The sequence below is a fragment of the Egretta garzetta genome, unplaced genomic scaffold, assembly GCF_000687185.1.
Source record: "Egretta garzetta isolate BGI_Z169 unplaced genomic scaffold, ASM68718v1 scaffold235, whole genome shotgun sequence".
Taxonomy (NCBI): domain Eukaryota; kingdom Metazoa; phylum Chordata; class Aves; order Pelecaniformes; family Ardeidae; genus Egretta; species Egretta garzetta.
This window is the reverse complement of record NW_009259792.1, coordinates 391,367-417,240: the sequence shown is the minus strand read 5'-3', so window position 1 is coordinate 417,240 and position 25,874 is coordinate 391,367. Positions and strand designations below refer to the sequence as shown.

Sequence of the window (25,874 nt, the reverse complement as noted above, 5' to 3'; positions counted from 1 at the left end):
CACTAGGATGGCCAGGAAATTCAAGCACATCTAAGGATTTTCAAGTCCTTGATTAGATATCCCTTACGGGGTACAGAAGTGGTGAAAGTACAAGCTCTGAAAAACTGGCCTCTTGAAGCTCTCAGTCTGGGGAGCTCCACTAACGAGGCAATCTCAAAGGTGCTGTATAGCCAGGCTTTTCAAAGACTTTAGAATGATAAAAGTACATTTCTGCTAGATTTTTAATAGCTCCTAAGCAGTGAGCCTCAATGGGAGCTAAGCACCATCTTTAGGTATCTTTCAAAAAATCTGCTTCATTTCCTGACTTCTGTAGACATTGGTCACCTTGGGTCATTAGTGCTTTATGGAGGTTGCTTATACTTCTGTCTTGGTTCAGCCACATCTATTTTTAGCAAGTCAACACATGAATCACATTTCCATGAACCAGCTGTCAAGGGACTGCTTGTTAGACTTCATGAGCAGGAGATCCCTTGCACTTCTGCAGTCTTAAGAGAACTGTTCCTCTGAGGTTCCTCAGAAGAATTAAGAATAGAAACTTGGCTAATTGAGAACATAAGTGCTAAATTATGCTAAGGAGATGAGCTATTTATAACAGGATAACCAAAATAACATGGAAAACCTGTGCTGTTTAGAGGTCGTTGCTGTAAAATATCCCAATGAATTCTTAAAGAAAGAAGGGCCTATGTTTGAATGTCAGAGTGTGAATTAAACACTTTAAAAATGAGAGAATAATAACATACAGAATTACACAAGAATTATATGCTACCAGGCTGTCAGTTGTTACCATTTATATTCTCTTTAAGCTGAGGCTTTTCCATGATAAGGATGTCAGAAAAATTTATGAAGTCACCCTTATTTGTATTCCATCCATGTACAAATTGATTTGGGGAAGAGTTTTAATGTTCCAGTGCATTATACACAGAAATGGATACCTTTTCATTTAGAAAGTTGTCTGTCATCTCTGTGGCTGAGTATAGATGGGAAATATGTGCCCATGTAACTGCATTTTTATGATCACAGCTATAATCCTAATTTACAGCTATAGCCAAATCATTGCTGATAGCAGGGGAAAAAAAATTCAGTGGAAGACTAATTATTTTGCCTGACGGATGTCGCACAGTACCTCGCAGATGCAACTCTGTTCTGAACTGTCTGTGAATATCAAACCTTGAATTTAGCTTCATTCAGAGCTCTTGGAGGTCAAGCCCTGCTCTCCATTGACCTAAAATCCAAGGACAACATTGTGGCTGAGCCTAACCATTACTGATCATGTCACGTACCATAAGAAATGCTGTTGATGTTGCCTTTCTTACCTCCAGCCATATTTCATAATCAATCACATAAGAGATGCCTCGGGGGAAAGGGAAAAAGAAGGCTGAGACAGTAAAATGAAGTATGCAACTCACCTACTGAGCCAGGGAGTTGAAACAACTTACACATCTCCGTCCATCACAAGCCTGTGATGTTATCCAGAGGGCACGGGGTCTGTGTGGGAAGGGGCGACTTGGAGGGTTTGGGGTGTTTGAACCTCTGTGTAGGAGGGAAAGACAGATAGAAAGGCTGGAGAAGGCACCAGGAAGGCGGAGATCTAAAAATAACCAAGACTACAGCCAGACTGGGAGCATGGTTCTGAAAAATGCCTATGGAAAACTTCTTGGTTTGAACCGGGGGAAAAGAGGGGACTTTCTATGAGCCAGAGGAGCTGCAGCTTCTTGCTTGGAGGCAGCATCTTTCACGTGCCTCATAGGTGAAAGAGGAGGACACTGAAGAAAAAGCTGAATTCTTTACTGATTTCTCCTGCCAACAGAAATCACTGCAACCTCCAAAATTTGGATAATTGCCAGGAAAGGAAAGAAAAAAAAATAAAGCTCTAAAAATAGATCTACTCCTCTCACTTTCTATTAATATTTTTGTTGGCTGGTGTTAGACATTATATATATAGGAAAGGAGTGAGTTTTCCCCTGCCTTCTGCAGTTGTAGATTTACTAATATTCTGAGGGCTGTGGCCTCCTTCTGAGATACCCTCTTTTAAGATGTACTCTGAGAAAATGATTAGGACTGCTAACTTCCAGCCATTTTGTTGAGAGATATTTGCAAGCATCTTTGAAAGAAAACACTGCCTAACTCTGACACTCTCTGTTCTGCAAAATGCGAGAGCCTGGAGAGGTTTTCTAGAATAGCAGCTCTGTATTGTTACAGGTGCACATTTTACTGAGTAGTCCTAAGAAAGCAGATGCTTAGCAGTATTTCTCAAGTATTTGTTCAAATTTGTTTCTGCTGACCTCTGCTGACACCATTACCTTCAAACATAAATATTTATTCCTTAAGTATCATGACTTTTTGCTGACACAAGAAAGCACTGGTTTCCCAAAACCTCATGGCCCATTGGCACAGAAGGAACTAACAAGTCAGGCAAAATTTGACCTGGTCCCCACAGGCACTCAAGGGATTATATTTTTTCAACTACTTAGGACAGACAGTGATCTGTATAGTACAGCAAAACAGGAATATATGAGTCATATTTACCTTATCTGCAGATAGAAGAAATACGAGCCTGATGTATATGATCAGTCGTAAGTCATAAGCTTCAAATTTACAGCTGTAGTTACTCAATCATTAGCTTTGACATTATTTCCTTGACAAGAAAACCCCTTAGATACAAATTTTCCAGTCTATCTGAAAATCTGGTAAAACAGGCTCCAGCATCACGCAAACTGAAAAGAAGGCACTTCAGCAAATTCTGATTTGCTCTGAGTTATTTCCTTAACATTATCATCTGTACCCAGAAACGTTCAGTCTTCTAATGAGAAGCCAAGAAGAAACAGCAGCATGGTTCTGATATGACTGCTTCTTTGCATTGCTAAATTTCATTTTTAGCTTTATAGGTTTTTTTCCTCAACCAAGAACAAAGCAAATCCTATTTGCAACTGGTCTTTATTGCTGCCTTAGAAGGAATTAAATGTCCAGCTACTTACATTTCAGTAAACTCCTCAAATCCTGCATGAACAAAATGAACAAAGCTCATAAGCACATGCTTCTCTCCCACAGACGCCAGTGAGATGCGAGCCTGTGCTTGAAAGATATGAGCAAAAGTGGGAATATTTATGCTTGTAAAGCTATGTTAGGTTAGAAATAACAGTGTTAGTTGTAGAGGATCTGTGTAAAGGTACTAGATCAGTTCTGAAAATGGCATAGTTGTGTTGGTGGGATGTTACTCACATGGTAGCCTTATTTCTGAGCAGGAGTAACTAGCTCCAGCACAGTGCCATGCTGACACAGCTTTGCATCTAAACTTGCAGAGCTGCCTTGTCTCCTCATCACTGTGCTGTGCTGCCCAGTGTAGAAAGGCTCTCTGCAAGGTTATGGGTTTGTATGGTTTGAATTCAGTGAATATATTCCCTTGCACGCTGTAGGATGGGTCTAAGTAAACTATGCTTATAATAGTCAGTGATGTTTCTTCTACTTTATGCCCTGATTTAGCTGTTTCCATCTTTGTCAAACTTGGATCAAAGGCCAAGTGATTGCAGCTAAAGTGATAACCAGTAAAGCTATTGGCCATGCAGCAAAGAGGATGTTTCAGGACCTTGGTGTCAAGTTTTGAGAACGATTAGTTATAGTTACATGTTATAGTTACATTAGTTATAGTTAGTATGAGTTACTCCAGGGAAGCATCATTGCTGGGAAGGCTCTGAGAGCAGCTGCAGGATCTGTCACAGAGTGTGGGGAAAAGCTGCTGTAAGCTGTGACACAGCGCTGATTGCAAGAACCAACGACTACGTTGTGAGACTGAGCTCCTCTGCTTGCTCCTGCAGTTCAAGGAGACTGAAGACTTTCCACACTGCATCAGTGATTAAACTCTTAAAATGCCATGGATTTGGAAATGGAGAAGCAATGCTGTGAAGAATATGTTGCCTTGGCTCATTCCTTCTGGCCCCTCAGTACTGTGGTATCCAGTTCTACCAAATCACACAAAGCAAGAGCATCTATAGGATGAAAGTAAAGGGCTTGTGCCTTGCATCTTGAAATCAGTATTTTTTGTTCCTCTGTCAGGAATCAGCTGTATTTCCAATCTTTTCAGCTGAAGAGTAGAAGGGATTGCAATGGTTCCGAATGAAATGGTAGTAGATGCCCAATACCAGCGCAAACTTACACAGTTGGTAACATCCAGCATAGAGATGACCTCCTCATCTATCATAGCTCAAGAAGCATTATGGGATTCCAACTTAATGTGATAAAATGTCATCATAAATGTGAAATTCTAAAGCCATCACTCAATGATTATAATTAGCCCATGGCAAACTGCTCTGAATACTAAAGCAACTATAAAGGGTGAAAATTCTCTTAATTAGCAAAGATGCAGAAAACGTGAGACTGACTCACGGCTGGGAAGGCTCCAATTAACCTGGCCCAGATTAGGATGATTAGGAGGGCAGCTCCAATTGTGCAAAGGATGTAAAAACTGCTAGTGTGGTATTAGGCCTTGTATTTTTCCATCCCTGTGCCTGTTCTTCAGTGCTACCTTCAGGCACATCATCTGTTAACGTAAAATCATTTCCTGAACTGGCTGTGGAAAAACAGACCTAAATCCAGCAAGCCCTGATGATACTCTGGAAACCTTTTCAGATATTAACTCTTTCAGTGAGTATGATCTGTACAGCAATTTTTCTGCCTGCATGTCACACAGTCCTGTTCAAGTTCTTGTTCAATACTACTGCAGGGAAGTCTAGACCAAAAGGATTGGTAAAATTACCACCCCCAACTAATAAAAAGCAAGAAACCATTTCCTTCCATGTAGTGGCATCTTGTGGACACACCACCTCACACTGGGTTTCTGATCGTTGCGTTGCTGCAATGGAAAAGCTGCTTAGCCTGGACTGATCTTACACCTAACAACTTCAGTGGCTGCTTCTCATTGACTTCAGCAAGGGAAGATCACGCCACCTCCTTTGGATTCAGACCACAGGAGTATTGACCTGTCCTGTCCTGACAATCACTGTACAAAACCAGAGTGCTGCAACGTGTGTGGGAGCCACAGTTTAATTTAGTTTTAACATCAATAGCATAGTTACTACCGATAATCAGGGCGATGGGGATTTCTGCACAAGCCCATCACTCAGGCACTTACTCAGCTTGTCAGAAATGTTTTGCTTGCATCCCATAACTAAAACTCAGATATGTTTGTATGAGCTGCAGTCATATCTCTGTGATGCATCTTAGGGAAGAGCACTAAGCAGTTGTATTCCTCTGAAGGAGAGGTGGAGAAATACCCATCAGCACACCTGCAGCATCCCCAAGCAAAATGTAAACTACAGTTAGAAATCCAAAAGTGATCATGAATGAGATGGGCAGAGTAAAATATGCTAAATTTTTTTCCAATCATCTGTAGTGCTCCTACATGCACCCACAATTGGCCAGGATATAGGCCAGTTCATTGCAGAAGATGGGTTCTTACAGCAGCACCACCAATAATGTTACTGCAACATTTAATTTGTTGTAAGAAACTGTCCCAAACCTTTGCATTGCAAGACCATATACATGTTTTTGTTGCATGATGACATGAGCTCATAGAAACTTCAAATGCTAACAGCCACACGCTGCAATGAAGATACCACCTGTCTTTCACACTATGCACTGATTTCTGAGGTGTGTGAGAGAGAACCAACAACTCAGAACAGATCTAAGGTCCATCAATCAACACACCACCAAAATCCATATGGATCCAATGTTAAGTGTACAAGGGAGTTTAGTTCAGGAATAACAACAATGAAAATGGACATTTTTTTTTTGGCAGAACTAAAATGAAAAAGTCAATCTGCATTATAAAAAGGAATTAATTGAAAATCTCTTCATATGGTGACAGTTTAACTTTAGTAGGTCCAGAATTATGTATTTATGGTTTTTCTCATATTCAGATCCATGTTACCTTTTATTTCTCACAATAAATTGATCTGCATTTACTTTTAGTTTTTAAAAAAATTACAAATGAAAATAACTGGAACTATATTATTTGTATTGGTTTTAGACCAGAACTGGCTAAATTTCTGGAATGAGAACTGCAGTTTTCAGTAAGAAGTGAGCAAAGACTAGAAAAAATCTGCTACAACAGACTAGACTACAGATTGGAACAACTGTCTTTATCACTGGAGGGCAGTATAAGTACCAATACAGGCTAAAATAGCAAAACCCTAGAATCCTCAACCAAGTGACTATCTACCAAACAGTAATTGCTGCTTCTTTATAGTGGCCAGCTACAAATAAGAGATCCTGCAGACAGCAGGTCAGAGCTGAAAGACAGAAAGACAGTTTTCTTGTCACTAATTTTGTTTAATCATTAAAATTTCCCAGACCAGACCTGGGTTGGGAGAGAGAATAACTTTCCATGGCCAGAGAGTTGCTGGAATTGAAATTTGTTTGCAAAATTCATATTGAGTTTTGGACTAATTTTAATAGCCAATATAGTTGCAGAAGCCTTCATCATGTTATGGCTACTACCAAACTCGAATACAGTCCCAAGCCAGGCAAACACTACCCTTGTTTCTTGGAGCTCAGCAGAGTTTAAGGACTTGGGTGAAATGAGGCTCTAATTGGTTCATCTGCAACATGCACAGAGAACTTTGTCAAACCTTTCTACATCCTTGGCAATGAAGAGGAGAATTTCATGCCACAGTTCTGGGCTACCTTTTCTTAATCACAGCAATCTATGAAGTTTCTGGACTAGGCATTCCTTAGGAAACAAAGAAAAAACCCACATTAGTTCTGTGGGCTACCTCTGTTACTTTGGGTCAATTCTGCATCCTCCCTCATGAAAATGAAACTAGCACAGGATCAACATGAGCAGAAATGGCAGCACCTAGTTCAGGCCAAGAGAAATAGTGTTGACTTCTTCTGGTTTTGTGCAAAGCCAGAGCCTCTGAAGCTACAGTAGCTCTCTGCTTCATTCATCCTAGACTAGTCCCAAGTAAGACTGTATGAGTAGCTATGATATAATCAAGGAAAAGTCTCTTATTTTTCCCCTTCAAATAAATATGACAGAGGAAGAATGGAGAAAATTGTGCACTTTACACCAAATTGGTTAAATCAAATAAAACCAGAAAATAGAAGAAAAAGAAAGAAACTCTTATGGCAACATTAGTAAATTTGTTGGTTAAACATTTCTGATGTGACAGCTTTAAGTCAGACACAGGATCTTGGAAACAAAGGCCTCAGCAGGTAAGGAAATGTGCTTCATTTGCAGCTATACGGTTCAGGCTGACTTGCATCAGCTGAGATTCTTGGCTGTATGTGCAGGAATCATTCTGATAAGCTAATTAGCTTGATTTCCAGAAGATCCTGCACAATGGATTGGGAAGAGGGCATTTGACATGGGACCGGCACAGATATGTTTTTACAGCTGAGTGTCTATTGTGCAGCTTGCAGTATTTGGTAGTCCTGCATTTCTAGGCAGAAACTTGGTACATTGCTGTAGCATAACTAGTGATTTGCAACATGAGCTGTACAATTTTGATGACAAATAAAATTTCTACAGAAGTAATTTCATGACTTCTTGCAATTCAGCTGAAGAGCCTCAATATTATTCTACTAGCACATGTTTTTTGCACTCAATACTACCCATGTTTTGCAACAGAGATGTTTTGCAGCTCAAAGACGCAATAAAGTTACCGCTTCACCACATGAGATGACAAGTAGTAACTTCCCTTTCACCAAGGAGAGTTTCCTCAACAACAACTAGCAGAGGCAGTTTTCTAGCAGTGTCCTTTTTTCAGTGCCTTTTGGGTGCCCTAGCTGGAAAATTCACCTGGGGAAATGGTGATTGATTTAGAAATGGAAAATAAGTGTTCTGTGGAAAATGGCCTGAAAAAGTTGGACAGGCCTACATCCTGGGTCAGGTGCCCTCTCCAATATGACAGACATGGTCATGTCCTGTGATCCTGTGCCATCCCCTTCTTTTTATTTGAAAGGAAACCAGGCCCATGGGTAAAGACAGAATATTAGTCCAGTAGGTTCCCTCTAGACAGGGGACCAAGGACCAGGACTTCAGGACACAGTCAGAGACTTCAAGGCAAAACCCAAAGGTTACCATTTACACTCAAAGGGATAAATGTGAATAATGTGAAACACATGATTTAATGTGTCCTTTTAAGCTCATTATTTACTCAAGGGCCTGAGCTCATGATGGTACCTCCATTATCAAGAGCAAGAGAAGGCACAGCACAAAGGCAGGGGCAGATCTCATAGCCATGGGGCAGTGCTGAGCATGATGGGCTTCCCAGAGTTGGTCAGAGAAAACCTGACAAAACCATGCCCCATACCTTTGCACTGGAAGGGCTTGAACTCCCAACACTACCACTGTGGGAAGAGGAGCTGAGAGCTACCAGGGTTGCAGAGGAGATGGCAGAAAGCTGAATGTAAAAGTGAGAGAGAATTTAGTGAGAAAGAAGCTGTTGGCATGAGCAGTTGGTTAAGAAAGGAACTGGGTTATGTCCTACAGAGGTCATTATCTAGACAGCTCTCTCTGGGAAATTTAAACATTTGGTTGCATTTAGCATAGCTTCAGGGCAGCTGTAAATTGTCCCAAGCCCTGAAATGCCCTGCACCTCTTCTGAGGAAGGAGGTGCCAGTTCCTGGTGCTGCCCAAGGTCTTAGCTCCATATTTGCTCTTTAAAAAAAACCCTGGTCATTTCCTCTAAAAGTAAATGTAAGGGAAGAGGCACCTGAAAAAATGGCCCTGTAATATGCATTAATACGGAATATCTTTCTGTTAAAGAAAGGGAAAATTCTAATATTTAAGAGTAATATATTTTATTGAAGATTTCAGTCTTTCAAAGACATAAGTATTTGGTATAGAATTTCAAGCTCAGTAAAAGGCTGTTATACAAATATGGTCATGGTATAGTCTTGAAAAATATTAACAGTTTTCAGCAACAAGGGAGCATTACGAGGGAGGAAAACCAATATTGACTTACGTTGTTTATTTGTAGCATAGTAAAGTTGCCTACACCTGAGAAATTCCAGTAATTAAACACCTAATGCTAAATTCATACCAAAAAATGTTAAGCAAATTCTGCAACTTAAAGGGACATAGAAAAGCTGACCATTATGGACTAAAAAAAAAAAGAACAAGCATTACATTAAATTGGCAAATGTTCATAAATAACAGTTGGAAATAATGACCTTCATCTTCCCTACAGTACTTGCTTAATTCAGTCCTTCTTGCACTCTCCCTGTAGTGACTCTTGGCTGCTCATGACTGCAGTGTTTGCAATGCTCCCGTCACCCAGCTGCCATCCTGCATGCATTGCCTGTCACCCGAAAATTATTTATCAACATTTTCTTTGCAGTTACAATGAACAAAGATGCCTCAGAGGGATTAGTCTGACCCCGCTCGAGAGACGTGCTCTCAGGTATATGAACTAGTTATCCTAGGCTATTCACCAGCTCTGGTAGCTGCTTTCAGATGTGTGCAAGGACCCTCATCCTAAAGTAGTGGTCTGAGCTAGAGCCATTGCAGTACCTATTTCTCTCCTTTGACTATAGCCTAGGAGGGGAGGTCTTTAATATCTGATCTTTACATGTCCCTTCCCATCTGGTTGTGTGCTCCCATAAAGTATTGGCTACAGACATCACAGGGGAAGACTTATTTCATGAAAAGACACTGTTTGTCATTAGACTCTTAAGTGCTTATAGTGCTTGTGTTTCTATCGAGCTCATATATTAGGGCAAAGTTTTTTAAAAAGCATTATTTTTGTAAGAATCAAAGATCGGTTACACTGAGCCTTTTTTAACAATGTTGAGGAAATGTCTGATTTAAGGCCCTCTGTCTCCTTTTCAGATTAGAATATTTGCTTATCCCAGTCCTCAGACAGGCAAAGACTTATAGGCATATCTTCATGTACATCCTGATGGCTCCACTGAAGCCAATGGAATTATTCACAATGTTTACAGTTTGGCAGTTGCATCTTTTTTTTTTTTTTTTTTTTTTTTGCAGTGGGGACTTGATTTATTTTCCTGGTGTACATAAGTGTTCCTCACCAGATGCAGCCCAAGGACATGTATGTGTGATTCTCTACTTCTGCCCCATTCATGTCACCATTCACATTTAATTTAATTAAAAAGCAACAGATGATGCCGTGGCAAGTTTTACACTAAGCACAAAGCCAGCTTTCGGGGTTTCTTTTATTGGCAAAGCTGAATTTAACTTCATCAAGAAATTCATCTCTTAGCCATAATAGAGGCATATCCAGCACTTCTCCAGAGTATCACTTGAAAGAAATAATGAATTACATTAAATGAAAAGTTTCATCTTTTTCTTTTAAAAATGAGCTTTAACATCATAAAACACTGTATTCTCATTCTGAGTCAAATATCTTCTTGTTATTTTTCCAGAAAAAGTGCTTAGCAAGGCTTTGTTCTTGCCTGAGTGTTGTATGACTGTAACAAATCACTAAAATGTCCCTGAGATGTCTCACATCAGGGAAATTGAAACCCTGAAAAATATATGTGCTTGGCACGGTCTTTCTACATATTGTGAAATTGCTACTATAATTGTAGGATTTACTATGTTATGGGAAAAAGGCCTTTTCTTTTAAGGCCTCTTTTTCTGCAAAGTTCGTATTTAACTTGAATCACAGAGATAAGTGCATCCTTATTTAGCTCGGTACTTAAACACACGCTTAAATTTAAAGATGTCCCAGTCCATGAGACTTAAAAATTTGATTAAACTAGATCATTTCCTTGAGCATTTTTCCAGAAATAAAATACCAGTTTGAATATAGACTGAATTGGTGTCTAAAGTTATAACTTTGCTAGTAAACCAAGCAATGACAGGGGTTACTCTGTTGCCCCGAAGGAGGCTGGCATGGTCTGTCAACGTCCGTACTACTAAACTCTCCAGTAGTCTAAAAAATGGGTAACTGTAAACAAGCTGTCTGGTGGGAATGGTCCCTGGGCCATGCCAGCACCCAGACTGTGAAGAGAGCTGGTTTTCTGGACCAAAGCTATGCCAGGGACTTCCTTAGATATTTAATAGTTTTGAAGACTAATCCCAGCACTTGTGCCATGCCATAACCTGGAATCACCTCTGAAGGTAACTGCTTCAGTCTTAAGAGGTTGCATCCTAAGTTCTGTGCTTCAACTGGCTTTGTCATGCCCAGGACTTAGATCAGGTTTCATGGTGTTTTTCAATAACAGTTTGTTTTTATGTATAAAAACGTGGCTCTCTGAGGTAGCAAGAAGAGAACAAGTTCTTGTTCAGGGCTAGATACTGTCACTGTTTAGGCTTTCACAGATAGACGATCCCTCTCTGAATTCCTTACACAGGTACAATAATTGCAGCTAGGCTGGCACCTTGGTCACTCTTTGCTTTTCCACCTCATGGTGGAAAGTTGTTCTGGCCCCAGAGCTGAAATTTCCAACTCTGTCCTCTTTTTCTGTAGAGGCAAAACCACATATCCCATGAATCCTACGTATTTAGTATTTGGGTGTGCAAGTTGGGAATGAGGGTCTATATCTGAACAGGTACACACTAACATTTCTGCTGTGCCAGATGCTGCAAAATCTCCTTTGAAACAAAGTTGAAACCAACGGGGTTTCCTCCAAGAGAAAGTCTGCTTCTGGCAGACAGGATGCTTTTGTAGGTCAGGAATTATCTTTGGTGTGATAAGTGTGAAAAAAGTTCAGTCCTTACTGATGAAAGGAAATAAGATCAAAGAAATATCATGCCAAGAAATGCAAGATAAATAGAAAAAAAGTGTTTTGGACCAAGATTTCTCTATTCATGGAGACTTTTACTTTCTATTCAATTGACATTGCTATTCAAATTCCCATGTAAAAAAACTTATGTCCATGACTGAATCTCAAATATTTCATGTCCTATTCTCAAGTGCCTTATTCTCAAGTGCCTTACTGAAACAAAAGTGATGCTCTTTGTCATTTACAGAGGAACTCTGTACAACATCCAGCACACAGCTGGGAAACAGAGAAGCAGTCTTACAGCTGAGGCACTGTCTTACCCTGGGATATATCCCTTCTCCAGCAGAAGCTGTTCTCTTCATGGTTTTAGTACATAAGTAGGGTAGACTCTGATGTCTGCTCAGAAGAACTATAAAGCTGATATTGCCGAAATAGTGGTGTTGCAAGTAATGGGGAGACCATTATCAATCTGTGTTAGAAATAATGCCTGGAGTGCCCAGCAGGCTGATACAGAGGAGTTGAAGTAAAGCAGGACACTGTTGAGGTACCATTAATTTTTCTCCAGTTAAGGCTGTATCAGCATTTCCAGTAGAATACTTGTTTCCAGAGGCTTGTATAATTCAGCCTGGAAAATGTGCTCTGAACAGAAACTTGGCACAAAATGTTCCAAGCAAGGGCAATATGTTGTTTTTGAGGGCATGAAGAAATACCCATTTATTTTCGTTTCTGAGACAGAAAAGCAGTGAAAAACTAGGTGTTTCTATGATAAAAGCATGCTGACAAAAAGAAATGCCTACAGTAAAAAGAACCAGAAGAGTAGACGTTTATGAGATAAAAAGTGCAGAAAAACTGGAAATTTAGGCTTAATTATTTTCTGAGTTTTCTTACAGGCACTTTTCTGTCTGAAGAAAGTTTTTAGCTATTTGAGTGCTGTTATAAATTAGCTAATTCTGTACCAGAGTCTGCACTTTGATGCATCCAAGCATCCTCCATTTATTTCAACAGGGTTATGCCTTCAGAGTTTTCAAAAATAAGTACGAAAATTTTGAAGAGGTTGAGAGCACACACGGAAGATTAAAGTACAAAATAAGTTGAGCTGCAAAGGAAAGATAGCCTCAGGGAGTGGGAAAGAGAAACGTTATTTTCTTTAATGAGGAAGTAGGAAGAAAATGAGAGTAGTGTTGTGGGCACATCAATATGTCAGAGAAGAAACAAAGAAAGGAAGAAAAGATGAAGTTTGGAACTGCTTCATATTTACATGTAAGAAGGTCTTGAGGATTAAAAGGAAAAGCTCCCAGAAAACTTTCTTCTACCTGATGGATGTGTCAGAAGAAGTAGTTGCACCTCTCCAGTTCTGGACAGGTGAGGTGATAAGTGGGGGTCTGTAGTGAGAAATGGGGATGTCTCAAAGAACACCTCTAAAAAAGCCCCTAAAGTCTTCTTGGTCAGAGCTGTATGCCTGTGAGCTGTTGTGATCACAGATTCCAGATTACTCCTGGGGAAATTATGCATGCTGGCACTCAGCACCAGGTAGGTACCTCTACATATTTCCAGGAGATTGTGGTGTTGCTGCTCATAAGAAGGCAGAGACCAAACGGGGGCATGCAACACCTGTGCTTGCAGCGCGGTGTGCACCTTTCAGCTTTCGTTCACAGCTTCATCAGGTAAGGAATCAGCTCTGAATCTCCTCTCCAAGGGTGTGTGAAACCCAGGGTGGGATCCCTTCCTTGCTGTACATGGAAAACAGGTCACGGAGAGGTCCGTGCTGAGGCAGGAGAATCTGCACTGATTTGGTCTGTGACATTGCTTTATGCAAGACTGTGGTGGAAAGTAGTGCTTTAGGTGACGGCTGAGCTTCTTTCCAAATTCAGTTTCCTTCCCTATTCAAATGCCTTCTTGCTTGTGTAAGAAGGTATGGGAGGAGAATCAAAGTTTTTACTGTCTCTAATTTGATTAAACTACCCTCCAAACAACATGTTTCACTTGGTTTCCATTTCACCTTAATCTTCTGAGATAGCCTTAACATATTTTTTTTATTTAAAGCTTTGTCAGAGGATATGCTGCCTCTTTGTGAAGTATCCCTTTTCCCCAACACTACAACATGTCTCTTGCTCACTAACTGCCTAACTTTGCTTCATTTCAGTGTTTCCTAGGACATCAAATGAGAGCTGGAGGTACTCAAAAACCTAGTGTTGCAATGAAAAAGAACTTATTAAAGTTTATAATTACAGAAAAATTAATCAAAGAGACTTAGCATGGTACTCGCATAAAGACAATAAGCCAAGCTCTTGTCATAGTGAAATATGGAGTAACTCCATTGAAATAAATCTTAATTATGCTAGAGTCACTACTCAGTGTAACTTAATTAAGAGTAGAGCAGTTAGAGCCTTTTGGGAAAAAAAGAACACTGATTACACAACTACTTTACTTCATGTTTCTTCTTTTCCCCCTGGTTCTTTTTCTTCCCCTTGGAAAAAATTTCAAAACTAGGGTTGTTCAAGTGAACTGAAATAGATATTAGCATGTGGCAGATTACATCCTAAATAGGAATTGTTTGAAGTAAAAGGTTAAGAACAATAACCCTGAAGATAATCTTTTAAAATTATACATGCAAGGTGCCATGCATCCATACCTGTCTTGGCCATAAAAAGTGTGTTGCTTTGTTAGGCAATAAATTTATGAAACATCAAGTACTGGACTACAGAGGTGAAGAATTAACTCTAATAAAAAAGGCAGAGGAATAGATTAATTAAGGTTAAAGTATCCTGCATGGGAAAGTGTAAATAAAAAATAATAGAAAGAAAATATATCTTCACTGCAGCCTCATGAATGCAGCATGCAACAATGGCTGTAGAGTATAGACAGATATATTGTTCAACAAGCATATCAACAATGTAAGAGGTTCATTTGTCATTATTTCACTTCTTACCAGACAGAAAGCATGCAAAGCCAGATATATCATGGCCATAAATCTGTTGACTTCAACAGAGTTATCTCAACAATGAATTCAAACCAATATACTTTGAGGGAATGAAACCAAACCAAGTAGCAAACGCACACAGGGTTCTTGGCAGCTTATGTAGCCCATATGTGAAACCAGACATTAAAGGAATATGCTCAATATCCCAGGGGGCTTATGGTAACTGGGAAAAAGGTGGATAATGAAGATCCAATATGCAGCATGTATCAGAGTGTCAAATTGCTTTGCATGGGCTATGTCCTTTCCTCACAGGTACTAATGTAGCTCCAGTTGAGCTGAACAGGTGCTGCAGAAAAGGACAGGATGTACTGAAAAGGACTGAAAGCAAAATAAGCAATAAAAGGAGAAGGAATTAAAAAATATGGACTCCCCACCCCAAATGTTTCCAGTGTGAACTGAATTACAGAAGAAAATAATCTTTTTTTTTAGCTTGAGATGAAAGTTTTCCTTGTTCCACAGAGACCGATGTATCTGCAGGAGTAACAGCTGCAACGGCCTTTCTTGGTGGATCTGGAAAATGGTTGATAAATAAAGCAATAAAAGGACATCCATGGAATATCTGGCTTGTTTTCTGTTTCAGTCCCACAATGACATAGAAATAAAAAACTTCTAGTCCCAGAGTGCAATCCATCTATCTTGGGTCTGGTATATACAAGTGCTACTGCATGATATTGAGAGAGAAGCTGGTTTGACATCTCATCAAACTCTAGCTCATTTGTGTGAGCCCACCTTCAATATTGACATCTGATTTCTTAGCTCATCATTCTCTGCTAGGGGAATTCCAGTGGCAATTTTTAAATTATTTGTTCTGCATAAAAACCTCATAAGCCAAACACAAAATTTGAACTGAGTTACTCCTGGGATTTATCCCTAAAATAGATACTTGGGAAGCAAGTTTTTAATGTTTTCTTCTTTTCTCTTTCACTTGATATTTGGTCATTTTAAGTGGGGTTAATCTCACCAAATCTGGATGAGCCTGCACTGCCGATATCTGTGTCTGAACTAATCATGCTGAGCTTCCTTTATCACCAATGGACAAAAATATGCGTTTGTAAAGGTTTGATTCATGTACTCCTAATGCGTTTACTCCTAATGCACAGCTGTAAAATGGGTCAGAAGTGTCTGTCCCTCTCCTATGGCCATAAAGGGAGATCAGATATAAACACATTGTCAACATCCAAAGTTAGATGAGATGAATCCTGGCTTTAATGGCTTTGAAAAACTCTACTATCTTCAATACAATGCATGATAGTGATCCCTGGGACACATCTGGGCAGTGTAAGAGAAGACCAGCAACTTCCCCTGTGACAATTCCAGAAGTGATACCCGAGGGTCACAGCTGTGCTGTAGTAATCCAGGTTTTGTATGGACAGAGGAGGGAATGTAAGAAGGTACGGAAAGCTTGACATTCACAGCTGACTGTTCTAAAAAAAATGGGTATTGCACAATGTTTTCAAGATGCACATCGAGGTCAGTAAATACTTCTCAACTAGAGACGCATCTGAGCCATAACCCAACATTAAAACATCCCCTGCTCCTAAATCTTACGGAACTATTTAGATCTCAGTTTTACAGCTGGCCCTTGAATATCTTGGATCAAACCAGTAACCCTGATCTCACTACACCTGAAGTTTAGATCTGGATTCAAACTTTGGAAGCTTTACCTATCTAGAAAATGTATCTTTCTCTAAAATCTGTTGCACGCAAAAGGTCCCTTGAACAATCAAGAGCTCTGACCACTCCTAAAACACAGAGGTCATTTTTGGCAAATGGTAGTGGCAAAGTACAGAAAGTATAGAGAAGGGACAAAACTGCATTCCCCAGAAACAGAAGCAGATAATGAATATTAGAACTGATGTTCAAATGGCTTTTTGTGCTGCAGGTGATTTTTCTCTGGCTCTCCCTAACCACAAAACAGTAGGAAGAGGTGCGAGATGTCACAGAACAAAGAATCAACTTCTTGCAGAGAGCTTTTTAGTGAAACATATGTACACACCCTCATCAGCAAACTCTGCAGGTTTGAGACCGAGTTAACCAGCCACAAATAGACATGTATACACATTTTGGAAGGCAAACAGCTTCCAGACATCTTTTAAAGGTACCCACAAGTAATACTAAGTAGACATAAACACTCCATATAGTGATAAATTTACATAGTGTCCTCATGGATACTATATATTCAGGAAGACGTTGCTCATGTAGGTGATTCTATACCATACTCCAGAGAGTAGAAAGCAAGCCCTTTTAAAATACTGATAAGGGGGATGGACATGGCAAGCTCTAGCACAGAACTGGGCCAAGAGCAAACTGAAATGGCTAGATCTGTTTTCATCCCTTCTCTTGGGCTACTAAGCTGTATAGTTTACAAAGCAGAGAAAGTAATTCATAGTTCTTCACAGTACGATTTCTAGTGTCACGTAGTAACTGCAGATTTACTGCACTCTCCCGTGAAATTTCAACTGCCATAACAAAGCTTTATGTTGCAGACAATCAACGCTCAAATATTTAGGAGTAATAATAATAAAGACATTTCACCCTCCCCTTCCCATGGGGGACTGATCTGTCCTTTTACAACTAGGGGTTGATTCAGCCCCGTGCAAACTGTAACAAGGTGGTTTTTTTTCCTGTGTGTGGCAAGTATTTGACTGATGTTTTGCTTAAAGAAGGGGAAAATCCCGCTTCCTGCAGCATATTGCAGGGACCAGCAAACATATCCCTCCGTCCATTGGACCAGATATATAATGGTAACACTGTGCGGGTGTTCCAGAGCTGACTCAGCTGTTACATGATCACATTATGCCTGTGATATACAATCCATCATTACGTTTAAAGTGCCTGCTTGATTAATATTCAGTATTTAATGTCAACACTGAGAAATTAAAATTCAGAAGTGTTACACTGCAGGAACTGCAAATGCTGCTGCAGTGGTAATGGCCTGGGGTAGTTTCGTGAGATCTGTTAGTTCAAGGGGAACTTCACAATTCAGAAATACCAAAATGTATGTACGGTATTAATTACGAGCTGTGACCTCTTGGGATAAAAGTCGTGTGTCACATTTAAAGAAACTGTTAAACTTCCGAATGGCTATGATTATTTCTTCTCCTATACGAACAGTACCTCTATCCCTTAGCAGGATATTTTTGCCATCCATATTCATAATAACACTCTAATTGTGGTGTTACAGATATACATGGTATACTAGAATTGGGAAGTACTTTGGCTTAGATTGTATTAAACATCTACTTCCCAAGTGCATAGGTTTCATCTTAACCAACTTGTTCAAGAAAATAAGAAAAAAATACCATGGCGTTTTTTTATCTCTCTTGGTCTTCTTCCCTTTTCTCATTTGAAATGTTGTTGTTGGTTTTTTTCTTTTCCATGGACAAATCTGCCTTTTTCCCTACTGTACTTAACAGTAACTCTTTTTTTCACCTTTGCTTCAGTCCTACATATGACAGATCAAGCAATTCTCATTAGAGCTACAGATTGAGATTCAGGAACACTAATGGCCAACAGACTCTTCCCTGGTGGAGAATGAGGATTCAAAGGAAACATTTGAGATTATTTTTACTTTCGTTATTTTTGTTAAAAAAGTTTGCACCTTGGTGTGTCATGAATACCCCTTCTTGATCTTCCTTTGCCTTGTCAGACCTGGCCAGCACAAGCAGCTGAGATCTTTGCTCTATTTTCCCTGCATCTCTGTGCAACGCTTTTTTAAAAAGAGAATATACTATTATTTTTTTCTAAGCCTTTCAGACTGCTGTAACATGATCAGGATTCTCCTGAATCTCTATGCATTCGATCTCTTCTCGTTCCTTCCTTCTGGCCCGTTTCTTTTTCTTGTGGTGCTTTTTGGAAGGTGGGAAAAAGGTTAGAAAGACAGGCAAAATAACAAAACAGTGCAGAAGTGTGCAACTGCCGGCAAGCAGCAAGCATTTGAACAGTGTGAAGGTCAAGTTTGAAGGCACAAAGAGAAGGGGGACCAACCCAATAAGAAAAGAAGAAACGTTCTGCAAAATGGCTGTCCCATGCTCTTGGAGGGAGTTCTTTATACACTGAGTTCGGGTGTGCTCAGTAGCTAGTACAAATGTATAAAGCAGGGGTGCACAGTGATCTATGGCAAAATTCAAAGTGTAGATAAGGCACAGTATAGAAATGCAATCCATGTCTACATTCCATAAGGTCATCAAGCCAAGGACACCCAGCTCTATCGAGGTGACACTGAGAATTAACCAGAAATTTCCCAGAGGATGGATAACCAGGAAAAAGGTCAGTATTAACACCAGCAGGATGCCAAAACCAGAAATCAGGACAGGCATAGTTACTGATAAACCGTAGTGGTCCATGAAAACAAAGGTAGGATTGAACACAATGAACTTGATGCTCTGTATAAGAGAGAGTGGCCTCAGCTTCTCCAACAATTCTACCGCCTCCCTCTGTGTGTTTTCACTAGTCCTGGCCACCAGGTACAAACGAGAAGCAATTATGTTGTTTTCATCTCCAGCTTTGGAGAAAATGATGTCATTTTTGAAGTGCTGGAATTCTGGCTTTTTTAAAAAGGAGCTCTGGAGGATGCTGATAAAGTCACTTTTGTTGGTTGCACTGATGTTACCCACTCGAAGGTACTGGTAATACTGCTCAATCCAGGACACTGTATTGAACCCCTGGCTTAGTGTTTTTAGGTCTTCTTGCACAGTGCCGTTCCAGTATTCCAGAGGTTCGTAAATATAGAAACCTATCACTGGGCTGTAGTTGCTGAAATACTTTTGCTGTATGAGGGCATAGGAGACACTTGGAGACTCGCTGGCAAGAAGGTTGATAATGTTGGCTCCATCATTAATCTGTAAGCACCCCATAAAGGAGAAAGAGGCATAGATGAGATACAGTATCACCACAAATGGCTTGACATAGATATTGGTAATCCACTCATTGTAATGCTCTCGGAGGAAATGTTGGATGAAGTGATGCTGATATGGGTTGGTCTCATGATGAGAAGTATGCTGATGGCCGTCGTTCATCATGGTCTGGAACCACACAGGTTTCCGGTCCAGGTATTCTGCTGAAGGAATTTTACAGCAGAAGATGCTGTGATAACGGTTCTGCTCCAACTGGCCAGCAAAGACCAGGCAGGAACCAAAGAAGGAGAAGATATAGAAGTAATTCAACAGGATGGAGACACACATGTTCTGGCAAAAGACTTTTACAGCTTCAATGTTGGTGAAAGGGCTTGCCCCCATGCCGAAGGCTATGAAATACAAGGAGCTTGTCATTGTATAGGAGACCATGACATCTGAGTAGGCATCTGCTACTCTGTCCTTGAATGGCAGATTCTCTCTGGTTCGACGCCATCCTGAAAGAAGTTCAAACACTCCTTTGGTTCCATGACCTGAAATGAGAAAACAAAGTATATACATGTCCATACATAAAGGGGGTCCCATTATCCCCCAGGTTTTTCATTCTCCAGCAGGCAAAAAATTTTGTCAACTAAACTTCATTACGATTTTGTCATCAGTTAAACAAATGGAAAATTGTGAAGTGTCTGTCTAAAGCTAGATACCAGAATTCATATGTAGGTGCTTAAATTAACAGCCTGATATTCTGAGACCTTCCATGCTCAGAAATGAAATTATGAAATATGCTTTAAAAGACAGTTATTGATTTTAATGGACATTTCAATAAGTTCCCAAATGGTCTGCCTATATGGGACAAAGGAGAAAACTAAGTTAAGTTCGAGTCTGGGGTTCATTCTTGAAATTCCTTGTGGCATCCTACTACATCTTTCAGTGTTTAAGGTACTCTGTTTGAAATGCTTACAAATGCAAGTAACGACATTTTCTACCAGAGAGTACTAATTAAAGACATTATCTGAGAAATGAGGAGGTGTGGCCAAGAAAGGGACACCTTGGTTCTTCATGCTGGACAAAGGAAAAAATATATTGCCATTAAGTACAAATAACCAGAATAATTTGTGCAATGGTTGTTTACCTACTGAGTGAAACTGGAACTTCTCAGTGGTAGTACATAAGTTTCCACCCTATATGAAAGTTGACATGCTGGTGGTAATGATGGAGAACACAGTACTGGCTATCTCACTGGTCCACATAAATTGTCTAGCAAACATGTTGGGTTTTTTTTTCATTATTATGTCTCTCTCTGTCCCTCTTTTTTCTCTCTCAGCTTCCCAGAGCTCCTCCTGGGGAGAAGGAATTCCCTTAGCTCCATGAGAAGACACTCAGAAAAGAGCCACATGTGATCGGTGCTCCATGACAGGTTCTTACTTTGTACTCCATCCTGAGAAGTATTTTAGGGCCCAAAGGGTTTGGTTTTCAAAGAAAATTTTGTACTTTGTACTCCATCCTGAGAAGTATTTTAGGGGTATGATTTTTTAATAAATTAAAGCTTAATACAGACTTACTTTCATTTTCCTCATCACAGTCACAGCCCAGGAAGTCTACATCTGTTTGGGTCCGAATGGTAAAGTCAAAGCTAATCTTACTGGAAAAGTTTTAACTAGTAAAAGATATTAATTATGTATACCTATTCATGTAATTTATATGTTGAATAAACACACACATATTTTTTTATTTCCCATTAGAGAATTTCAGTTTGGGGCACAATATAAAAACTAACATTAAAAAAAACCCAGCCCAAAGGGTTTGGTTTTCAAAGAAAATTTTTCATCAAAAATTAAAAACACATATTCTGGTTTGGATGAGGAAGTGGAAAGTTCTCTGCATTTGGGATCAAGCCCTGACAAAATTCTGGACAATATAAGGAAACGCACTACTGAACAGAGAAAGAGGTAGAAGCAGACTGCAGATGCTCCTGTCTCTGTAGTGTGCCTTTGCTCTCTGCAGTAGAAGAATTGAATGCAACAAAGCATGCACAAAGGTAATTTTCTTGTAACAAACCCAGAAATCTGACAACAGGAGACTTGCAAATAATGAAGTGTGTAATAGTGAACAAAAAGTCTGTTGAGTTTGTCTTTTGATTTAAATTGTTTGGATACATACAGCTGCTTATGTTGCCCAAAGCAGACTCCTGACAGCCATTGTAGACAGGGAAAATTACAGCATAAACTGTCAAGTTCTGTGAATGTTACCTGTTTTACTGCAAACCAGTGTCCCCGGTGAAAGATAAACATACAGTATTACAGAAGTGTTGCAGTTAGCAAAAAGCCTGGGTGGAAATGAATCAGCATCTTGGTTCAGGGGGGACCTTGAATTCCCTGGCAAGTTTAGGGAGAGTCTGTTCAAATTCTCAAGGCACAGCTGTCTTGCTCACTGTCACTTTTGGACCATCAAGCAGAAAGAATTGGCTCCTTGGGCTGAGTAAAACAGCAGAATCCAATGACTTAGATGCAATTTTATATTGTGCTGAAAGCAAGTGTGTAAGTACCTTGCAGGGTACAGACCAGGCTGGCTGGTCACCACTTCCAGTGCCCATGTCCTGGCATGGCTTAATTTAACGGTATAGGAATCATAGAATCATAGAATGTTTTGGGTTGGAAGGGACCACTAGAGGTCATCGAGTCCAACCCCCCTGCAGTCAGCAGGGACACCGCCAACTAGATCAGGTTGCTCAGAGCCCCATCCAACCTGGCCTTGAATGTTTCCAGGGATGGGGCCTCCACTACCTCTCTGGGCAACCTGTTCCAGTGGTTTACCACCCTCATTGTAAAGAATTTTTTCCTTATATCTAGCCTAAACCTACCCCGATTTAGTTTAAAACCATTACCCCTTGTCCTAACGCAGCTGGCCCTACTAAAAAGGTTTTCCCCCTCTTTCCTATAGGCCCCCTTTAGGTACTGAAAGGCCGCAATCAGGTCTCCCCGCAGCCTTCTTTTCTCTAGACTGAACAAGGAGCTGTGTTTCATTCTCTTTGGGGAACAGTAGAGCACAATGATGTCCCTCAGATGTCTGTGTTCACCCCCTCTCCATCTACCTTTTGATTTTGGATGGTTCTTTTTCAGACATTTCTGACAAAGGTCCCTTTAATGTATGACTTTACCACTTAAAACATATCCCATATGTCCATAACACCTGTCTTTCCAAGCCAGCTCCTGACCTCACTCTTGCCCCTTCTCTTCCAGCTTTAGGCACCTCTCTTCTTTCTCTCTTTTTATTTCCTTCTCTTATGAGGAAGGCTGAGGGGATGACCAAGTAGCACAGGATTACTGCTCCTATTGCTGGTGTCATTCCTCCCATCTCCCCATCCTATCAAGACTCTTCCACTGAGGGCAGAGTGATCTTACTGAGTGGAGATGCTGTCTTCTACCCCAGTTTCCTCTCTTTCCCACACTCTCTCAGGTACCCAGCCATGATCTAAGACTAAAGGAATCCTTAGTCTATAGACCTCACATTGGAAACACTGATTTAGGGTCTAGCTGAGACTTTGAAAATATCTTTCCTCTCTAACTTCTCTATTCTCCCTTTAACAACACGACGGTAGCCATATTGGGTCAAACCAAGAGTTACTCTGTCTCTGTCTAGTTGACCTGACAAAGTGTGGGGATAGATTTTCAAGAAAAGGATGTTGGAAACATGTAGAGTAATTTTCCATTTCAGCCTCTGAAATTTTTTCATTCAGTCAAAATGCCTATCAAAACCAGAGGCTCTATTTGCAACATCACATTTGGAGGCGTTGAGGGACCTTTATTCATCTATCCAATCCATTTCTAAATGCAGTCATACTTTTGGCCACGGCAGCCTCCTGCTAGCAAGAGCTTTACAACACCATTAGTTGCTGAATGAAGGAAGGACTGACTTTTGTTTGTTTCAAACTCTCAGCCAGTATAACTTTACGGCTGAACTAAGCAAAATGTAAACCTGTTGGTCCATGAGCATCGTCTTTAATAAAACCTGTTCTACACATGTGTCCTTTGTTCCTGGGATCTGCCATCTGAAAGGTGCCAGCATCCCTCACTCTTCTGACACCTCTCCTTGACCACATGTCCACAGCTAGTCATGCGCTCCCTAGCTGTCTGTCCAAGACTCATATGCTGATTTGCTATCTGGATGTTACCAATGAAATGTAAAATAGCTGAGTTCTGTCTTCTACCTTCTCTAGAAGGTACTAATCTGGGATTTTTCCTCTTTCTAGGCATTAATTTTCACAAAGCTTCTAGGACTGCAGTAGCTACTGAGATCTCTATCCCTCTTCCACATGTGACTGAAATGGGCCCATTATTAGCAGGCTGTTATTGTATGTGCAAACATATGGAGAGAATAAGTGTGGGAAGCTCTTGTTAGGAGTCACAGCTAAAAGTGATTGGAAAAACCAAATAAAAAATAAAATCATTTTGAAAATGTTAAAACAGGTAGTGTGGATCATTTTAATGTTTTTAAATTGGAAATTTAGCAAAAGCCATCCTTTTGCAGAAATGGTTTGGGTTATGATGGACTGGCACTTTCCAAAGAAGCCTTAAGTGAAGCAATGCTCTACCAGCTCTATCAACAATTTACAGAAATATTGACTTTTCTTTGCTTCTTCCAAAATCTCATTTATCTGCCTGACTGAAAAGATATGTTCACAGCTGCATCTTTATCATGTTTTCATTGTTATTAATTTATACATTTTAGTGTATCACATTCTCAGTGATGAGTACATGAGTGCATTTAATCTTAGGGTAGGTACGTAATGGCTGATAGAAAGGGGGTTTGTTGTGAAACATATACATTTGCAAAGACTACCCAAGAGTATGCACCAATGTGTATGTTCTAACTTGTGTTAATACTGAAAATTAAAATACTCTAATTAAACTCTAGACTTTTTTTTTTTCTAATAGAACAGGTAGTATCTTATGGAAATAAAATATTGATATTTGTAACATCTTTGTGGATGAAAACTGGCACTAATTTTCTTACAATTACTGTTAGACAAATGTAAACTTTCAGCTTATCCCCCTTTTGCAAATAACTTCAGCTCTGTCACACAAATACAGGAATCGGGCAATTCAGTGCAGTAATTCCCTTGTTGCCACAAGAAATCTTTCCCTGCCTTTTTTTCCTACTTCATTACTCATTCCAACTTTTCCAGTCAGCCTCTGTTGTTCTCCGCAGATAAGCAGGTCTATTCCCCTTTCCCACCAAGGACACAAATCCACTTTTTTTCTGAGTTGGACAGAAACCAATATTTTCATGACATTTTTGATGATTCAGACACCACAGCCACTCTGTAAAATTCTGTTCCTTCAGCTTCATCGCTAATGTCACTGACAACATTGACAGTAGAGTTAAGTTCACTGAGCAGTTCTAGGAAGGTTCACAGGGTCTTTGGCTCTGGGTCAAAACTGCCAAATTTCTCTAGTATTAACATGACATGAACGAAGTACAGCAATTTTTTATTTGCCAGACAAGCAATGGCCTATGACTACTTAAGAAGAAAGCAGACAAGAGAAATTTTTATTCCGTTACTTATGAGGTTAGGATAGCAAATAAGGATGGCTGCAGAGAAGGTGGAAATATATAAAGCTTTTTCTGCCTCAATTTTCAAAACAAAAGATGAATTATGAACAGATATTTAAGATAAGTCTGAAGAGGATAGGGATAAAAACGTGAAGAGTGAAATAACAGATTAAAGACTGCTTTATTCAGTTAAATTTATTCAAGCTAGAAGAACCTGGAGAAATGAATTTATTAAAAGCTGAACCAAAGCAATCTCTGAACTATTAACAGTCACCTTAGAGAATGAATGTAGACGGGATGGTCCAATAAGAATGGAGAGGACAAACACAGCATCTGTCTTCAAAAAGAAGAAAGAAGATGACCTGCAGAACTTAATGTCCATCAGATGAGTTCCTACCTCAAAAGACTATTGAATAAGCAATTGCAAACCAATTTACCATCACCGAGAGGATAGGAAAGTGATCAGAAAAAAATGATATAGATTTATCAAAAACAATTAATCTGAAGTCAACCTAATTTATTGCTTTGAAAAGTGACTAGCCCGATAAAGAGATTAAACCAGGCTCACTAGAGATGAGCCTGGGGGCAGCATGCCAATATTTGGGGGATGGTGTGCTAGTGAGGTCCTTCTGTCTGCCGTCTCAGTGGAGGTAGGGTATGGAGATACATGCCGCAGAGGGATGGTGTGCTAGTGAGGTCCTTCTGTCTGCCATCTCAGTGGAGGTAGGGTATGGAAATACATGCCGCAGCAAAGACGCAAGGGGTATGGATGGGTTAGAAACCACGGAAGGGCCTGAGCA

At 40.0% G+C, this 25,874-nt stretch overlaps 1 protein-coding gene across 2 annotated transcripts in view; it reads right to left on the bottom strand.

Annotated features, from left to right (window-relative positions):
• Positions 1–18,420: 18,420 nt before the first annotated feature.
• PTCHD4 (patched domain containing 4) overlaps positions 18,421–25,874 on the bottom strand; it is a 91,296-nt gene continuing 83,842 nt past the window's right edge. For both annotated transcript variants that reach the window (XM_035895119.1, XM_009639606.1), the window contains exon 3: positions 18,421–20,054. In XM_035895119.1, coding sequence (XP_035751012.1) covers positions 18,421–20,054 — 1,634 coding nt within the window. The remainder of the gene's footprint in view (positions 20,055–25,874) is intronic.